The 20,345-nt window shown below is 38.1% G+C and overlaps 1 protein-coding gene across 2 annotated transcripts; it reads left to right on the top strand.

Annotated features, from left to right (window-relative positions):
- Positions 1–5,883: 5,883 nt before the first annotated feature.
- LOC131777517 (uromodulin-like) lies at positions 5,884–19,180 on the top strand. 2 transcript variants are annotated; one of them, XM_066167487.1, is made up of 6 exons: positions 5,884–5,905; positions 8,503–8,674; positions 9,279–9,556; positions 9,719–9,836; positions 15,995–16,111; positions 17,904–19,180. In XM_066167487.1, the coding sequence occupies exons 2-6, from the start codon at positions 8,605–8,607 to the stop codon at positions 18,275–18,277; spliced, it is 957 nt and encodes a 318-aa protein (XP_066023584.1). In that variant the 5' UTR covers positions 5,884–5,905; positions 8,503–8,604; the 3' UTR covers positions 18,278–19,180. The 2 variants fall into 2 exon arrangements, with proteins under 2 accessions (XP_066023584.1, XP_066023585.1); XM_066167488.1 differs by lacking the exon at positions 5,884–5,905 and adding an exon at positions 7,892–7,984.
- Positions 19,181–20,345: the final 1,165 nt, after the last annotated feature.

Raw genomic sequence — 20,345 nt, 5'->3', positions numbered from 1 at the left:
TAGCAATGGAAACAGTGATAGTGATAGTGACATTGAAAGTGACAGTAGCAGTGGTAGTGAAAGTGATCGTGGTAATGAAAGATACATTCACATAGACAGGGACAGTGACCATGATGAGGAAAATAATAGCTACTGTAACAATGCTAGTAAAAGTGATAGAAAACAGACAGTGAAATGACAATACTGACAGTGACAACGACAGACAGTGAAGGAGACCAGGCCTTTCTGATTGTGTACGTAAAATTCTGTTAAGTTGCTTGCTGGAATGTTCTAAAGTTGCAAAAAATAAATGCCAAGAATGCAAAAAGTTGCTGCCTAAATTTCAAAAGTTGCTACCTAAACTTATTGATAACTTTTATATAAGCATTATAGTTAAAAGCGTTGGTTATCAGTCTTTGCAAAATTGCTAACAACATTAGTCAAGGAAAATAGCCTGAAACTTATGTTTAAAGAGTGACAAATATGGGTGAAAACTAAGAATATTTAAGTTTAACAGAACAAAACACAAGCTTCATTTGAAGTCTTGCCGAACATCATTTTAGCAGATCATCCGTTAACAGTGACTAACAAAAACAGTGACAGATAGTGGTGGAAACAATTACTATGATGGAGACAGTGACAGTGATATTAACAATGACAGACATTGACAGTAAGAGTGAGAATAAAAAAAAATGCCTTTGAACAAGACAGACAGACACAGAAACGGAAACAGAGACAGACAGAAACTGGGGGATTGACCATGATGACAACATTGAAAGTAAAAGTGATTTTAACAATGACAGCTACATTGAGAGTGGCATTGAGAATAACATTGAAAGTGAAGGTCATATGAAAAGTGACATTAACAGTGACAGTAACAAACACTGATGGTGACAGTAAAAGTGACAATGACAATGAAAGAGAGACAGTGATAGTAACAGTAACAAGGAAAATTAAGTGGTAGTGACACTGACAACTATAAGGACAGTGACAGAAACAATGACAATAGCTGTGACAGTGACAAGGACGGTGCCAAAGATGGTGACACTGACATTGACAATAAGAGAGATACTAAGGGTAAAAAAAAAACAAACAAAACAACAACAACAACAACAACAACAAAAAACGACTGACAGTGCCAGTGGTAACCAATCAAGTTGCCCCAGAGTCATCTCGCCTGAAGTCATGTCCCCCAAAACCTGAGTCATGTTGCCCGAAATTCTAGTTCAGTGACAGTGATGGTAACAGTGAAAGAGACAAAGAGAGAAACAGCCATAATGAAAGTCAGTCACAGAAACAGCGACGACGATAGTGGCAGTGACAGTGACAGAGATAGGGCAAGGTCGGTGAATGTCACGATTACAAAGACAATGAGACAGTGGCTTGGATGCGTCTTTTTCATTTCTTTCTATGTCACAAACATTTGTTCTCGGAATCGGTCACCTGGTCGTCTTCCTGCTTCAGCAATGTTCATCTTTTAGCAATAAGTGCAAGTTATGCAATGGACGACATAGGCAGATGAGCACATGAAGTGATCAGTACCCTTGATGGATTGTTTGGGCCCCGATATTTTCTAGAAGTCATGGATGAAAGGAAAAGTTTTGCAACGTGCGCGAGCACATTTTAAAGCTGTAGGTTGGTCATTAGTTTACGATGAACTTATGACCAAAACGTTGCCTATGTTTTCGTAGCGTTTTTGAGATATGTGGAGGTTGCGAAAAAATAGGACCAGTCACTGAATCATTTAGGAGTAATTTAAAGTTCACTGCAAACCTATGACTTTTACGTCATGCATTTGTTATAGATTGCCCCAGCATGCCTTAGGGTGTGTTGAATAAATGTGACATCCATTTATAGTTTCGTAGTGTTTCCTTGTTCTACAACATGGTATCAGGAGTGGGATTCCAGCCAATTTAGCACGGTTCTCGGAGGTCAGCAATAAACATAAAACTGACGATGGCGTTCGCGTCGGGACAGGGAGTCGCAGTGGTCATGCTCCACAAAGAAATTATGAAAAGTTCATACAGATGTTCAAAGATTGGTCCGAACTCATTAGATGGTGCGACAGCGAGCCTCCTGTCGAAGTAACAGATAAGACAACGAAGGACATAGTTTTATTTGAGACGATGTTATAGGTAGCTAAGAACTATGAGCAATGTAAGAAGGCTAAGGCGATGCAGCAAGCTAAAGGTCCCCGAGAACAAACTAACTACAGAGACACAAAAACACCCCCAAAGTCAGAGCATAGGAGGGTAAAGGTCAATCTAACTGTTAGCGCAAGGCTGACACCTTTCAGTATTGTGCAGGTCCAGCACACCCTCGCTCCATGCTCCCCCCCCTCAAACAAGCGGTGCTCTAAGAAAGGCTAAGAGAGAATCGGACACTGCCTGCATATGTCGAATAGGAGCACCATCTTTAGCCAGATCCTCTGAGTTTGTGAGCACCAAACCCCAGGCACACCATCTTTATGTCAGTTTAGGGGAAGAGCATGAAACTAACCACTTGGAGGTGGATATTAAACTAAATGAGGATGTCCAAAGTGTCTACAACATTTCAAAAAATCCTCATGGCGTGGCGCTGGGGCGTAGATTCTTCAGCCACTTGATAATCAGTTTGACCAAGGACCTTACCAAATCAATCAGGGTGCAGCTAGATACTGCCTGCACTTGCAACACAATACCAGAAAAAATTGCTCAGTCATTGATTTCTCCTAGGCAGAAGCTCAAAAACTGTCTCACCCCTAGTAAGCAACCTTTATTCACCTATGACAAATGTAAGCTCATAACTACTGGTAAATTAGAATAACTGGCTGAAATCAGAGCAGGGTACCACCTCCTCGCATTTCATAATTTGAGAGACTCGCATACACAAGACATACACCTCCTGTCTGGCTCAGACTGTGTCAACCTGGGTGTGGTTAAGATCCGTGCAGATAAAGTCCATTCACTTGGAACATCACATGGTACCGCCACACTCCCAGACCCCCATTCTTAGGCCTCAGTACAGCTGCCAAAAACCGAGATCTCGCACGAGCGAGACATGCTTAAGCCGCCAGAACGCATGTTTGACGTTCTTCATCAAACACGTCTTTATCACCCCGCCCTGCCACAATGACTCTGGAGTGGGTTTCTAAGCATTTCCTTATGTGCATACCGGGTTTGGACAGTTCGGGAGGCCTATTTCTTTTGATTTAGACCCAAAAGTCACCCACCCTATGACGATATCCACCAGTAGTTAGTAGCAAGACCTGCCAAAATCAAAGAGCAGTTGGACAAGGTGGAAAGCGAATGAAAGTTATGCGGACCGTATGAACCAACGGCTTAGTTCAGTAACATGACGATTAGCGAGACCATTTTATCAGTCCCTCTCGCTTTCACTATGAGTTCTACTGTCACTGTCGCAGTGTTTTTAATGGTCACCATCACTGTCTCTGTCATTTTCAATGTCAGCTAGTGTTACTTTATTGTCACTGTCAGCATCAGTCACTGTCACCGTCTACAGCATCGTCGCTGCCTCTGTCACTGTCTCTTCACTGTCAGTGTCACGGTCTCGGTCTTTGTTTCCATTTGTGTTTCATTCCATGTCACTTTCACCGTCACTGTTACTGTCACTGTATCTGTCATTGTTGTTATCACTGTCACGGTCACTTTGATGAGATCAATAATTGGCTGTATAAAGCTGGGCACAAGGTTTCATCTTGCGTTATGGCGCCATGTAGGAAAGTCATTTGCATTTTTGTTGCGTGGTCTAGAATCTCGAATTTGCGAATTTAAGGGCCATTTCCTTAGTTTTTTGGCTTAATAGGAAACTAAAACTTCCAATCTCGTGCAGAACACACATGCATCACATACTATGATAATGCCTCAACCCCGTGTATTCATTCGAGGCTCATTGACAATGAGATGGAATCAATGGCCTCACATTCTTGTCGGAAGGTTCACTGAGAGCTTTGGAGAAGGGTTTATTTAAAGACCGACGTACCAAAATCGTTTCAGCTTTCAAATTAAGTTCAAATTGCTTTTTCTGACCGTATAAAAATATAAAGTATAAAAATTCGCTCCGTTTACCTCTATTCAATTAAATATTGCAAGGTTTCTGGAAAGATTTCCGTATTACCCCATACTATTATAAAACAAAGCCGTAGTCTTAAAAGCAATCTACTGATTTCGCCTTTGTTTTCTCTATCCAAGAACTGCATGTGCCATGAAATAGTGCAGAAATCTTGCCAGTTAATTTTTTACTCCTTTCAAAAATTCGCTTTCCTCTAGGAGTTTGGTCGAAAGCTGTTGGAGTTTTGCATGCTTCAAGAGTTGGGTCAAGAGTTCTTGGCTGGGTACATTTACCCGCGGTTACCTTAGGCTTGTAAATTTCATTTGAAATATCTGGTGGTTTTTAGTTCTTTGTCTTTGCAGTCAAAACAAAAAAAAAAGGAACTCGAAGTCTGAGAAAGATAATTCAACAGCGATAAGGTTCGGGTGGTGCAGTTTCACAACCGCTATAATATCCGTGTTCCTTTTCCTCTAATAGAATTTAGAGTTGATATAACGAGAAAATGAAGCCAAAAGTCTAATAATTTGGTAAACTAAATATGCTGCTGAGGAAAAATACAAAAAAAGAACCAACAAATAAAACAGAGCCAAAATCTACTCGTCTCATGTCGAATTTTTGAAATCCAGCCGAATTGAAATGGTATTATTTTCCGAAACAAGTGAGAGGAAACTATAAGTTCTGAAGTTTTCTAGAAAAGACTAAAGGAGGTTAAATGGAGTGCTTTGATGAATTTCACCAATTCTAATGCTTTCCTACTTTCCACCTCGCAAAAGAGAGAAATTTATCAATATATCATCATGAAACGTTTTCGTCAACTCCTATTAAATTTTCTGTCGGTCAATCGAAGTAATTCCGATCGAATCATTGCCTTACATTTCAAAGAGAAGACGGCAGCAAAAGTAAGAACGTTAAATTAAAATAAATCCGTACATAAAGTGTCGGCCGTTTTTATAGATAGTGGTGATAGTGTCCAATTTTCGGGAAAAAAAGGAATTATGAGGTTAATACTGGATTCAACGCATTAATTTTCTTTCTTCATTATTAAAGGAAAGTCAAAATTTTTTACTTTTTGGAGAACAAAGGAAAGAATGATAAAGTTCATAATTGTCGGTCGAATATGCTTCCTGTTTTGCACTAAGTGGTCGAGACTGCAGAGAGGTTCTTTTCAGTCGCACTAAGTAACCCCAGGGCGTATGTCTCACAATGCAAACTTTATAAATCGAATGGTCGGAACTCTTTCGATCTTTTAAGCCTCAAAAATGCAACTTTTGGTTACGGCCGGTTAGCAAAACAATTAATGTTTTAAATTACGTAAGTTTCGACCCAAAGTTTGACAAAAACGTGATTCTTTTCCCGGTTCGGCTCTGAGTAAAGAAGTTTCCATAATTGCATCTTATGTACCCTCGAGGTGTATATTGTGTCTGAAGCAGTGTGCAGCTCCATTCTCTAGAGGGCTTATTTATCTAAACTGGCACATCAAGCAAAATTGTTTAAGAACACCTGTTTGAGAAAACTATTTGCCATGTTTGTGTAAATCTCTACAACATTTTGCTAAATTTGTTCGGTTTTCTTATTAAATTAATATATTTCTTTCGCTCTATTTAAGGAGACATTGTTCAGCGACACTTTCAAGGAAATAGCTGTATTACATTGTAGTCCAAGAGGCATTACTCCAGTCACTCCTTTGCATTATGTTGAATTCTTGCTTTTTTGCAAAGAGCCCAAACAGGAAGAAGGAAGTTCTTTTCTAATGTTGAAGATCATCTTGGCTTGAAAAAAACAATTTCTTCATTTACCATAGCTACCAGACGGTACCAAAAGAAAACACATTTGGCTGAGTAACAGTTGGGCGCTAAAGAACGTTGGATCTTGGAAGGTAAGAGATGATGCTACTTTGTATATACTGAAATGACTTTTATTCTACAAAATTTTATCTCTACCCTCAACTCTAATGAACGGGATTCGAACTCGTGAATTCGGCGATACTGGAGCACTGCAAAGGTACCGCAGAGGTACTGGGTTCAAATCCCGTGCAGGCCTGAATTTTTTTCAGGCCTTATTTTCATTTTGCTCTGTTTGTGTTCATTACTGCGAAGATCATTCTCATATTCATGTTTCAAGATCGCCACAAATTGTGAATGCAAACGACAGAGAATTACCCTTAGAAATAAATTACTCATCAAACGCATGAGAGCGGATCAAAATTGATGACGAAGCCTGCTATTTGGATCACATTTATTTCTTGTGCTAATGAACTATACGGTAAAGAAAAAAGTGGAAGGAAAAGAAGCTCCCTATTTCGAAGTAGCCAAAGTTATGAAGTATCGTTCTTTCGTTTTTTCTCTGTACCTGTCATGATTTCCATCCCCACTAAAATTGTCTTGTCGTCAACTTAAGTTAATATGATGAATCTTTTCACGATCTCAGCTCTCAATTTGCAACTTGCTTGCATTGCGTTCAATTTACGAGAATAATAAAAATTTTGCAATAAAAGAACCTTGAGATTTATAAACTTAAACAATTTATGACTTACATGGCTCCCAGTCAGTTATTTTAACTTCGCTAACATTTTTGGCGGTCGAACGGCGTACAGCCTGAGTATTTTTAACAATTTTAAAAGGTAGTCCCATGAATGCCTTGGAAGCCATACACGATAGGTCAAGGCTTGGCTAAATGAGATAATCTTTTACAAACATGGATTTACTATTTTCCTAAGATCGAGGTAGCGCTGAAAACAACATTTAGAGCTTTGTCTCATCAAGGCTCTAGATTAAGTATAGAACCTATCTGAAACTGGATCTTACTCAATTATTGTAGGATATCTGAGGAGATCCTATTCGAGACTTTTTATGTGTTCGTATTACCGTAATTTCCAGCTGATTACCGGGGGGTAATCTGTTAATTTTTCCACAAACAGTAGTAGTAGTAGGTAATACAATAATTTTAAAAGCTTCCGGTATAGTTTTAAAACCAAATGCAGGAAATAACAGAGATAGTAAGATCCACTCAAGATACTCTTCAAAAAACCTGTGCAAAATGCTCTTCATGATAAAAGCAGATGCAAATCGAAAACATACAAAACTCGATGACAAAGCTTTTCTCTTACCTTGTCAATTTCACAGCTTGATTCTTTGTTTGGTTCAAAAGACAATTCTCACTTACACGGGTAGTGAACTTGAAAATAAAATAATTTAATTGTGAAAAAGCTGGCTTCAGAGCAATTCACACAGAAAATGTGCTGATGTGTTCATTTCGTGGCGCCGCATAATTAATGCGCGACAGAATTTTCGACGCATCAGTGAAATTTTCTTAGCTAGCACTGCTCAGAGTTAAAGAGTATTTTCCCATTTCAAGCGATTCCTCCGACTCAGTTGATCTCGGGGTATCGATTTCTTTTGAGAACTGATTTTTGAAAGTGGTATCATTCTCGATGAAACATCGGAAACAAAAAATGTGAAAATTTATTAATTGCACGCTAAAGGATATCATGTCAACAAAAACAATGAAGGAACTTTGTGTGAGTCGACGGCTTTCTTTGTTTTTGGGTGCGGGTTATTTGCCAGTATGGGTAATCTGTTGAAAATTCTTTTTTGTTATTGCAAAAATTGACTGAAGCGGGTAATCTTCCGCGCGGGACGGAAATTACGGTAACAAAAATGTCCTAGATATTATGAGATATAGGCGGTCGTTTGCGGCTTGGAAAATTTAGGGAATTCCAGTGGTTTAAGATCACCTGTTCCTAAGAAAGTTTCGTTTTGTTTGTTCAAACTAAACAACGTATTAGAGCTAACCATTAACTCATTGTGACGTTAATGGGTGCGGAGGAGGATAAAATGACTAAGACATCTTTTACTCATTGACTAAGGGGGAGGCCATTCAGGATAATTTTTCGCTCGCTTACACGAGGTGCAGAAGAAGGTGGTGCAGGTTAACAACTTTTATTCATTTCTTCGAGGTACGACAAGACTCACAATTCTTCAGAAAAATCGACTTATTTTATTATTCCTGGTTTATTTTAAGCTAAAGTCCAAATTTAAAATTTATGTTATAGGATGAAAAGTTATTATTGTACGTCAATTATTAATGCTTCGATAAATGTTGCAGGGTGTTTTGACTTTGTTTTTCCTCGAGAATGAGGAGAAAATTCGCTTAATCTATGGATCAATCTTTTAAATTTGAAGCTTTACTAGAACTTGGCCGTCTGAGTGACTGCTTTCCCAGGGTATATTCACCTGCTGTTCGTAAGAATATGTTTATAATGTTCATGTCTTAAACGCACTCGATTGACTGTAATTATTGTACTAGAATGAAAAAAGCGCTGGGTCTACATCCAAAGACTTTGTATGTAACAAAACAAAAGACACCACAGACTTTGAAAACGCCTTAACACGAATGTTATTTGCATCAATAATTTCATTGGGTCAGGACTGTCAGCTGTTAACTTTGTTAACATCCCATTTTCAAAACAAACAGGTCGATTCATATATATTAATCCACTACTGAATGCAGATGGTCGACCCGAAATTCATGGCATACTGAAAGAATCAATATTGAGATCTGTTGTCTTCTAGAAGAATGGAATTTTCTACACTTTTTACAGTCGTAGTCTTGAATGCACTGATGGCTTGGTGGACGTTTGGTAAAGGTTAGTTGCAAACTGCGAATCATACTCTATCCCTAGATTCAAATTTCATTGGTGAGATTTTATTTTGCATCACTGTTTACTTCTAGAACCAAAGAACCAAAGAGAGATTGAAGGCTCCCTTTTTGAGGGAGTTTATTAATCCCCCCTAAATCATCAGTTTCATGGCAGTAATGATAATGACATAAAAAAATTGCAAATAAACAACTAACTCTATTTGCAATAAGAGTTTCGCTGAGTGCTTGGTGTGCTCCCCCTCTTTATCGATATAATAGTTTCAGGTAAAATCGTGAGGCTTCTTTAATTACCAAATTGAACATGGAAAATTTGCCGTCAAGGCTCCACATCTCAGAAACATTAAAGATTCCACAATTTTGGTAGTTTTAAATTATTGTTTAGTTGAAAACGGCGAAGTAATTTACAAAGTTGTAAACACAACTTATGAATCATCGTTCTTCTTCTAAAATGTTTTTTTAGTCGGTCTTGATGTATCTGCCGCCGTGGTTTCCTGAGATCCCAAAATTTTGCTAAGACCTTTTAACTCGAGTTTCATTTTTTTGCGTCGGAAAAGTATGCCTGATTTTTTATTTCAATTTACTTATTTCAGAGCGAGAGCGCGCAATGCTGTTTCCAGATTACTACTTCTTAGCTGAAAGACGTTTGGTAAACCATAATATCGAGACAAGAAAAGTCAAGAACTTGGATGACTGTGAGCTTTTTTGCTACCTGAACGACAACTGTGTCAGTCTTAACTTCAAAAAAGATCCAGGGATTCATCCAAAGAATGACAAACCAGGTCACATCTGTGAGCTAAATAACGCCACACATCTGAAATATGACGGTGACTTGACAACTGATGTTCTTTTTTACTATCGTGGCTCGAAGGTAAGTTACAACTAGAATTTACGAATTTGTCGTCTTGAGATAACATATAAACAATAACTGACATTTTAAAAAATGTTCGTTCTTTCTATCCCGAAGGTGATTTGTTCGTTCATTTAATCCGTCCATCTTTCTCTAATTATTATTTCAATTTTTTCCCTTCAGAACGCCTGTGATAAGTACTCTCAGTGCAAGAATCACGCGACTTGTCAGTCTGGTTTCACCCTCAAGGGATATCAATGCTTGTGTCCTTCTGGTTTTCAAGGAGAGCACTGTGAAAATGGTAATTCTGTTTCTCTGTCTGTTTTTATGATACCGTGGAAAGCTCTGATTTAATATTTGTACCACAGCTGGGAAAGTACCCAGCTAAAAGTTATTTATAGATAAGTTTTTTACAGAGATAACTTGCTTCGCCTTTTAGGACAATCTCACATTCCAGCAATGGGTTTACGACGTCCAAAGAAAGCAGTCTTCACACAGTAATGGCTTATGCCATTCAAATATTTCGCAATTACCATTTCTTTTTCTTTTTTCCCTTTTCTTTCTTTTTTTTTTTTGCTGTCGATAATTCCTTAGATATTGACGAGTGCAAAGGAAACCACTCTTGTCACGGGAATATAAATTGCACGAACACTATTGGATCACACTTATGTGAATGTCAACCTGGATATACTGGAAATGGACAAAAATTGCTCGGGCGTACTTGATAGCTTCCCTTTGATACGAAGAAAAGTCCTAAAGGAATAATTATGTAAATAAGGTTCAAATACGGCATAGCGAAAAAAAGAGATCATTTATGAATTTTTTTCAGATGGCTTCAATCACGTTATGGAACTCTACGGCATAATCCTGAGTTGTAGATGTTGCGTATGATTTTGTTTTGGTCTGCTTTAGGATTGACTAGCGATAAAATATGATTAAGGAGGAGAGGATATCGCAAATTTGGTTCTAGACCTGAGTTGACGTTTCATTGTTTAAAGTAAAGTACGGAAATTGTTAAACAATAACAAGAAACAATTGTTAAATAAGTGCTGTGCCCTCTTTAAAATGACATGTGGACAAAAGGACGTCGTCGTCGTCGTCGTCGTCAGGGTTAAGTAGTTCGCTTCTTTAGTTCCTTACCGTAAATATACAATAAAAGGTTAGTCTTGTAACCATTTGGCAGCAGAGGGAGGTTCTCAGAAGGTTATGTCGGCAGTGGGGGTCATGGAGGACGGCGGGGAAGAGGCAACTAGGGACGACTTTGAAATCGAAGGAAGATTGCAGGACTTAAAACACGAAAAAGCAAAAGAAAAGTCGGCCTTTACTTGTATCAAAAACAAACTACGCTATAAAGTAAACGAGGAAGACCACTTAAGTCGCAAGGAAGTAAAAGAATTGTGAGGAAAACTTATTAACCCACAGGAAAGGGCAATAGAAACAATGGTACATCTTTCAATCAAGGACAGAACAAGTCTCTGAAAGAATCAAACATCTTGGGAAATGAAAATTTTCAACCCCCTTCAAATTTTGCATGTAGTTAGGCGCTCAGGGGGGATGCACAAAAATGCTCTTTTTAAAGGGCGCAGCACTCTTGTTGCCATGGTAACAACGGCTGCTTGTTCGAGGCCTAGCGCCTCATTTTCATACAATAACGTCGCAAAAAAAGAGTGAAATGTTTATTTCCCTATCTCAAGCTAAATACAACATTAAAAATTGGCACTTCTACCATACATAGTAACATCATTCATCTTCACATTGATAAAGTCGATTTTCCCTGGGAGTGAAGTTGAACACACTAACAGATTATTCATTTCGGTACAGTTTCGGTCATCTTTGTTGTGTAGTAAAACAGGAAAAACGTTTATCTGAATTTCTCCAAAAGTACAACGATTCTGGAACTGAAACTAACTACATAGCTGGTTATAATATTCTAGTTTATAAAAATGTTAAAATCTCTGCGGGCCTGCCTCTACTTTCCATAGGAGCAATTCGCGAACGAAGCTCAAAAATCAGATATTGCATAATTTGGCGATGTTTACATCGAATGTTCTCGACAACAAATGCTTCAGAAAAATGAAACATGTAAAGCTTTGAAAGAATGTCATCTTATGAGCAATATCCCGAAGAGAAATCTCGCCTCTGGTTGTCATCTTTCTAAAAAAAATTGATCAACCTTCATGGAGGACTACTCGACGTAACTACAAACATATACCTCAAATCGTGTGCATATCATCCAGATTCCGAGTGCTACACCTTCTTTCATGGGAATTTGAGCGATCTGAAGTCCTCTGAAGATACACTGTTATACTTGTATGTCATTTGAAACATGTTAAGTCGGCTGATCTACATGAAACTATACTCACACTGGTCATTTGCATACACATGTACGTTGTCACGATGGCGTGACACTGAATTTCTCCATGAAGTTTCCATCGGTCGTCCCAAAGAAGACGAGAAATGGACATTTTTGGATATATCAGCAGATTTCCGCGCATTCTAAGTAAAAACAATCAAAAAAGAAAGAAAAAACCCTCGATCGAACGCTCGTAAGCCCTGAGAATCTGAAAGCAGAAATTGCAACTTGTCAGCGGCAGTAATACATGTAAAACCCAGTCGCCAATAATAGCAATTTGTACGACTCGCGCGAAAATCATCACAAAGTGGAGATTTTGAACTACTCAGTATCCTTGAAGTACAGCAAATGGAACAGGGATTTCATGACAACCAATTTCCAGAAATTTAGCTTTTTTTCAGGGAGTCTTTCTCTTGCTCGAAAGTTATATTGGCTTTGAACCTTGAGATTTATTTCCCTTGACAGTAAAATGCTTTAGGAAGTGCTTACAAAATTACAAAGGAACTATTTTTGTTGTCGCTTGGACCGAGAAATACATGTTTGAAATAATTAATGCTGTCACTGATGAACAAAAGGGCACAATCTTATTAGATTGATAATCTCCACAGACTAGCGTTATTGGACCGAACGATCTCCTGTTTCTTCCTGGTGAGCCGGTCACCTCAGGGGAAAATTAGAGAGACCTTTGTCTTCCTCTCGTGTAAATCACTGGGAGATTACGCTATATTCATCTTTCTGTAAGCTTGCAAAAGATGTCTGGGAGAAAAGTGTGGAAAATAATGGTGGTGAAATCGCTGTTCTTTTTCCTGAAGGTCCTGAAGCAATCCAGATTACATATTAACCATGGGGAGTTCCGTTCAAGTTACGAGTTGCGATTTGCGTGTGGATAATAAGTTGTTTGAAAGGTGGAATTATGACATTATGATTTCATTCAATCTTTATTTCGAAGTTGTTATGATATTTTCTCTAACAAGACATAGAAGGAAAGATTGATTGACTCGATAGCACTGCGGCGGTGATAAGTCTCTCCCCATCATATCTTATACAAATTTTCTAAAAGTTTTTTGACAGTTTTCAGATGATTTTAATTATCTTAGTTCCTGTCACAAGGAAATGATAACTGCCCGAATCTGCTCTTTGTAGAGAGATGCCTATGTCGTTAAAATTGCTATTGTTACAACTGGGTTTTACATGTATTACTGCCGCTGACAGGTTACGATTGATACCCTCAGATTCTCAGTGTTTACGCAAATGATATGCAAACGATTTGAGGTATATGTTTGTAGTTACGCCGAGTAGTCCTCCATGAAGGTTAATCAATTTGTTTTAGAAAGATGACAACCAAAGGCGAGATTTCTCATAAGATGACATTCTTTCAAAGCTTTACATGTTTCATTTTTCTGAAACATTTGTTGTCGAGAACATTCGATGTAAACATCGCCAAATTATGCAATATCTGATTTTTGAGCTTCGTTCGCGAATTGCTCCTATGGAAAGTAGAGGCAGGCCCGCAGAGATTTTAACATTTTTAAAAACTAGAATATTATAACCAGCTATGTAGTTAGTTTCAGTTCCAGAATCGATGTACTTTTGGAGAAATTCAGATAAACGTTTTTCCTGTTTTACCCGACAACAAAGATGACCGAAACTGTACCGAAATGAATAATCTGTTAGTGTGTTCAACTTCACTCCCAGGGAAAATCGACTTTATCAATGTGAAGATGAATGATGTTACTATGTATGGTAGAAGTGCCAATTTGTAATGTTGTATTTAGCTTGAGATAGGGAAATAAACATTTCACTCTTTTTTTGCGACGTTATTGTATGTAAATGAGGCGCCAGGCCTCGAACAAGCAGCCGTTGTTACCATGGCAACAAGAGTGCTGCGCCCTTTAAAAAGAGCATTTTTGTGCATCCCCCCTGAGCGCCTAACTGCATGCAAAATTTGAAGGGGGGTTGAAAATTTTCATTTCCCAAGATGTTTGATTCTTACAGAGACTTGTTCTTAAGGACAAAATCAACCGCAGAAAAATTATCGAATGGGATGAACTGACTCGAGGTAGAGATTTCGGATGCAAAAAAAACAGTGCAGGAATTTCTGGGTAGTGGAAAGGATGATTTATCGACTTCGACTATACAAGGTTCATTAATACACTGCAACACAAGATTAAAAAGAGTGTCGAAAAGAAAAGCGAAAAAATTGTGGAGAGCGAATACAAGTCTCAAGAGGAGCAAGTCTCATTCATTCAGCGGGAAGAAGCCCTTCGGGAATAAAATTGAACGATAATGGATGCTCGGGAAATAGAAGGTGCTAAATTCAAAGGAAAAAGTGTGCGAAAAGTCAACACTGGAACAAGACATGTGGGGTCGCGATTCTATTCCTATCTTTAACGGTCACGAAAGGGCGCGCGAAGGATGGGAGGCAGCTTTCATAGCATGCATTGATTAAGCACCAGCTACACCTGAATAAAAATTACTTCAATTACGGCAACATTTATTGGGAGAAGCAAAAAAGATCGTGGAGAGCGAAGAAAAATAGCTTTGTATCTTGAAGAACTAGAAAACATCAAGCCCATCCGTCTGGGATGGGCGACTCGAGAGCAGTTTTAAGAGCGGCAGAATAACGAGAAGATTTGTGGCGGCAAAGACAAAAGTGGTATTACTTACAGCTACTAGCATTCCTCGACTGGAATTAATGACGCTTTAAGCTTGAGGATGACGGAACCTGTTTGAAAAGTTTTGAACATCAATATAGATGAGGCCACTCTCTGGTTGGATAGCACGAATTTCTTATGGTGGATAATGGTGGACGAAGTCTGTCACTCAAACTGTGGCAAATCGAGGTGGAGAGAACAAGCAGATTTCCCTACAAGGTGAATGGACTTGTCAGAACTGGTCAACAACGAGAAACGATGGAATGGACCGGACCTTTTGGCTCAGAAGGACTCGGTGTGGCCTGTTAATAAAGTAGTCTTAGATCAAGAGTCGGCAAGATCATAGTTACCAAACTTAGAGAATCAAACGAAGCACTAACAGTGGTTTTCATTAATCATGGCGCCTAGACTCCAGACGTTTCTCCAATTCAAAAAGATTTACAAGAGTTTACGCGCGAGTTTGTCGCTTCGTAAAAAAATGCAGAGTCCGTGAGAAAGAAAGTGGAGAATCGAGGCCAACTGAGATCAAGGATACAGAATTTCACATCATTAGAAGTGCACAGCAAGAAGCCTTTTCGAAAGGGTATTCAGCCCTCTTACGACAAATTGAGCTGCCAAAGAACAGCAAATTGCTCGCGTTACATCCGCGATTGGACGAAGAGGGTCAAATGAAGTGTGACAGCCGATTGAATTCTTATCTGAAGATGCTCACTTCCCAATAATAAGAACTATCACGAAGAAGGGAACCATGTGAGTGGAAAGAATCAGACGCTAGCTTCTTTGCCGACTCGATTCTGGATAGTAGCCGGTCGAGAAGAGCTTAGAGGGTGGGAGACAGAGTGCTATAAATGCCGCAGACGACAATGGCAAGGAAGAAAATTAGATTATGGATGATTTCTTCACGATGGCTTCAATCACGCTATGGATCTCTCAGTCCATAATCCTGAGTTGAACGATTTTCGTATAACTTTGTTTTGGTCCGTCTTTTGATGGACTGGCGATAATGTATGAAAAGTTAGAAAGCATATCGCAAGATTTGACGTTTCAGTGAAAGACAATAATTCCATGAAATTTTGTTATACAACAATATCTAATACTGACTGTACATTTAAGGGAGGAAATGTAACAACTCGAAGAAACGATAGCGAATTCCTTGGGAAAAAAATGCAATAATTACCTTAAATATGATTGTACACCATAAATTATCCATTATAAGGGACGGTTTTTTTTCTATCTGGAAACTTGACACTTGTACCTCAACTTGCGACGATATGTTGCTGAATTAAAATTATACAGGAGAGATGTGTAGGCCATTTTCTCTCATTTTTTTATCATTTTTTTTCTCTTTAATCGTACCTCATTTTCATTAATCTATAAGATTTATCACGAGTTACAGTTACTCTACGTATCAAATTATCGATTTTAAGTTCTGTATATATTCTTTTCTTTCAGACACTGACAAATGCAAAACTAACGTCTGCCATCAGCACGCCATTTGCACAAACACCCAGGGCTCGTACAACTGCATTTGCAGCCCTGGATACATTGGAGATGGTTTGAACTGTTTAGGTAGGTTTGGTTTCTTACATGTCCTTTTTCGACTTGTTGGGGTAAGTACTGAATGGACTTGGTTGCTCCTCAGGTGGCCATACCAGCAACTGCGTCGCTTCATCCAAACTGCTTTAACAGAACTTCCCTTCATGAGTATTTCACAACCCTTAATCCTCTAGCGATGCACTTGTTTACTCATAAGTCATTTATATCATGTTTCAATAGGCTGATGTGCACTACACTGTGTTAACGTCGATCATTTGCTAGGAAATACTTTTGCTATTCATCTGGGATTTTTTTCCCCATCAGCACAAGTTTTTTTCTTTTGGCTATTTCGAGGTCAAATGCCATCTAACAGCAAAAGCATTTGCGGTGAAATTTCCGCGCAATGTTGCAAATTTATGACGTCAGAGGGGAAGCAATCTTATGTTGCCGACGACCGCCGTTGCACGTAAAAAAAGTGTGACAAGGAAAAGAAAACGTTAAGGCATGTATGTCTTTAAACAAAATGTGACGACTTGATGATGCAAATTGAAATATCTGCCGGGGTAATGTGACAAGCTCCTCCTACAAGTACTGCTTGACCTCTTATTTAATGCGCAGTAAGTATTGTTTGTGAGACAAAATCTTTAACCATTGATTCTAACGACCATAATCCTGTTACAATTATCATTTCGTTTTGTAGCCAATCCTTGCTAATAAGTTAATTTGTTTTGTTTTCTTTGTTCAGAAATTGTAACGGTTATGATTGATTGGTAACAGGACTTCGACTTACTGTCTGTAATCATACTCATGATTGACAAATCGGACTCCTGCTTCGCGGTCGTCCGATTTTGTAATCACTCGTATGATTATAGACCGAACTGGACTCCACTCGACCCTGTTACCGTCGGTAATCGCAGTTTTAAGCTCGAGCAAAATGCATTAACGCAAATATTAAATCTGAACTGCTACGGAAAATTGGATTAAAAGTGTGCTATAGTAGTTACTGTGTGTAGTCCACTAAGCTAACTAATTTATTTCAGAATAGTTTTCTTCGGGAAATCCCCGGTATTTCCGTTTTTCTGGAAATTTTGCTGTTGAAAACGGAAAAACGGAAAAATTGCAACAAAAGGCAAAGAATTTTGTTTTGAGATTCTAAGGTAAATTGTCCGCACGAGACTATTAAGCACCTAGAACTGATATAAGTACTAACTTGGCGCTTAGTTTTAGTTCCAGAATCAACAAATTTTGGGAGAAATTAAAAAAATATTTTACTTGTTTCACCCAACAGCTAAAATGGCCAAAACAGTATTTAATTTTAAAAAAAGCATCCATTGCCTTGCCCACACGAGGTCTCAAGGAAAATTGAATACATTGGAGTGAGGAAGAATGATGTCACTATGTACGCTATACTTTCGGCCTTTTTTTGTTTTTCGTTTGTTCGTTTCTTTTTTGTCTAAAAATGAGGCCTTGGGCCGTAAACAAGCATCAGTTGTTAAAATAACAATGCTGCAATATTCATAAGGTAAAGTTTATGCATCCCACGTCAGCGCCAAAACAGCCAGTCAAAAATTGGCATGGGGTTGAAAATTTTTCATTTCTTCTTTCTATTCTTACAGGGACTAACTGGTTACTTTTCATCGCATTATTGACTGTAAATTTCCTACACAAGTATAATTGGACCTTTTACCTAAAGGCTTGATAATTAATTTTATTCTTGTAAAACACAAGTTCTGCCGGCCGCTGGTCGGTAAACTGATGGGATTATAAGAGGTTTAAATAAATTATATTGACTACGATCCTGTAACAATTATCATAAACTTTGTAGCCGATCCATGTTATGATTACGAAAACCTGAGTGATGCCAGCAGAAAGAGCAGTTACAAAACACCCCTTAATGGTCCATCGTCTTGTGACAACCAACTCCCTTCGGGATGGTATCGTTTTGTGGGAGCTGCTGGAACTAAAATGCCAACAACGCGTGTGGCAGCATACAGATGCGGTACAGACTGGTCAGGCTGGTTGGATGGTGCTCATCCTACAGTGGAAGATGGTGAAGTGGACAGAAAAGTCTGCTTTAGTGATCGCTTTACTGGTTGCACATCCTCAACAAAGATTTCTTTGAAAAACTGTGGATCTTATTATGTCTATAAATTCGTTTACCGACATACTTGCAACTGGGCCTACTGTGCTACAGACTGAATACGAAGCATAAACTTTTTACAAATAAGAGGGTTCATAGATTGATCAGCAGGTACATACACTTGAGAGCTTTTCCTTAGTTTTTTTTTAACATAATTAGTAATCACTAATTAAAATCAGTAATCACTGTTTTGCAATCAAGAATGTTTTTAAAATCTCCTTTGTAATAATCACAAGAACTTAGTTGCTTGCAGAATTAAGAACGGAAAAAAAAGAACTGTGATAAAAGGCGAACAAGAAGAAAAATCAGAGGTGATAAAATCATAGAAAACAGGAACATCATTCAGCATGATGAAAAACAAGGTATGACAAAAGTCTGTTCTCAACGATACAAATCGTTGAGATCGTTGATCGTTGATACAAGACCGTAGTTTTTAAGCTCAAAATTTCTATCTTTCCTCTGTAAGTTTTAACCATAATTAGTCGACGTCTACATCAGTCCACGGCCATGGCGTGTGATAAGGGAAATGCGTTGTAGGAGATGGACAATTGGCGAATTGGAGATGGACTGGCGAATACAACCTTCAAATTCCGACAACCTCACCGAAAAAGAATTCACAACAAGACGTTTTATTCGTGTTTCAGTATTTCAAAGTTTAAAGGAGTTTCCAGACACAGTGAGAAAAGAGATTCATGCCGATGTTAGAGTTTTTTTTAATCTGGCAGGATTTATCAAAGTGGATTGCTCGTATTTTAAATTGATTCCAAATCTGAGGTCATTGGCAGTGACTCTCAAGAGTTAGAGAATGTCGCTCATTTCAGCAAATGGGGATGTTATTCTCGTTACATGATATTTTTCATAACAGCTTAATCTAAATTACATGTAACTGTATTTGGTTGTAATCAAGTTTTCAGCCTGATGTTTGCTTTTTAAACTCAAAACCACACAGGTAGATAAGTATTACAAGCTAATGTAAGTAAGCGCAAGTTGTAAGTAACATTTTAAATGATCGAGCAACTTGTCGGTAGATTTCTTTGGAATGCTATATATAGCGTCAAAGTTGAACTGTGTTTATTGTAGTTTCTTAATGAAATGAAAAATTAAACAGTGGTTTTTCTGGTAAATTTATGTCTATATAAGTTCAGTAAAAGAGCTTTAAATAAAACATCGGCCCAATTTCTAATACTAAAAGACAGTTAGGATGTAGGAAAGAAATTTTCAAAAGTCAATGTTAAATAGTTTGATATTCTAAGACCGCTGTGAGGCAAATGGGGAAATGTTATTCACGATTCCCTTGATATTAGTTTTTCTCTCATATCCAGGAGGAACGTTGAAAACAGGACTATTAGGCAAAACATAGGTTTGTTTCTTTCCACAACGGAGATGCTTACTAGAATAAGGATAAATCATAAGTGGTTTTGTCAAAGGAAACTGATATAGGTTGATTCATTCCGAGGCTCAGCTTTATAAAATTTACAGAAGGACATTGTGTACACAATTATCTGAACCATTTTCAAATGAGTGTCGTGAAGTGATTGAACAACAAAGTTGATATAACTATGAGACAAATAAAAGAGCCAAGAAAAAATTCCAATGACAGAAACGAGGTAAAAGTACAAGCACATTCATGGCAATGGAAACCGATCAGGCAATCATGACTAGTTCAGTGATGAAGAGCGAAAATTTGCTTGAAATATAGTTACATTTTGACGACATGATGGTAAGATGAAGAAGATAAAAAGGAAAATCGGCCAGAGATGAATCACATTTGACGCTTAGTTGAAACTTCTGTACAGGTTGAGTCGGATCTTTATTCACACAGACACAAGTTGCACAACATTGTAAATCTCTAACATTTTTGCAAGGAGAGTAGTTGAAGTGTTTTATACCTTTTCAGGTAACGGGGTGTTAAGGAAGACATACAATTTCTTAATTTCTTAGTGCTTAAAAGTAGCTCTGTAATAATAATCGAAAAAATAATAAATAAATAGAAAAATAAATAAATGAAAGATAAAAGAATAATAATAAATACATTGCTCTTGTCTACGCCTATACGGAGACTCGACTAAATTCATAACGTATAGGAACCTTGTAGAACGTCATTCTTAGCATTTGGTGAGTGACTTC

Source organism: Pocillopora verrucosa, chromosome 5, assembly GCF_036669915.1.
Source record: "Pocillopora verrucosa isolate sample1 chromosome 5, ASM3666991v2, whole genome shotgun sequence".
Taxonomy (NCBI): Eukaryota; Metazoa; Cnidaria; class Anthozoa; order Scleractinia; family Pocilloporidae; genus Pocillopora; species Pocillopora verrucosa.
The sequence above is the reverse complement of the archived record's forward strand: the minus strand, read 5'-3'. Positions and strand labels throughout refer to the sequence as shown.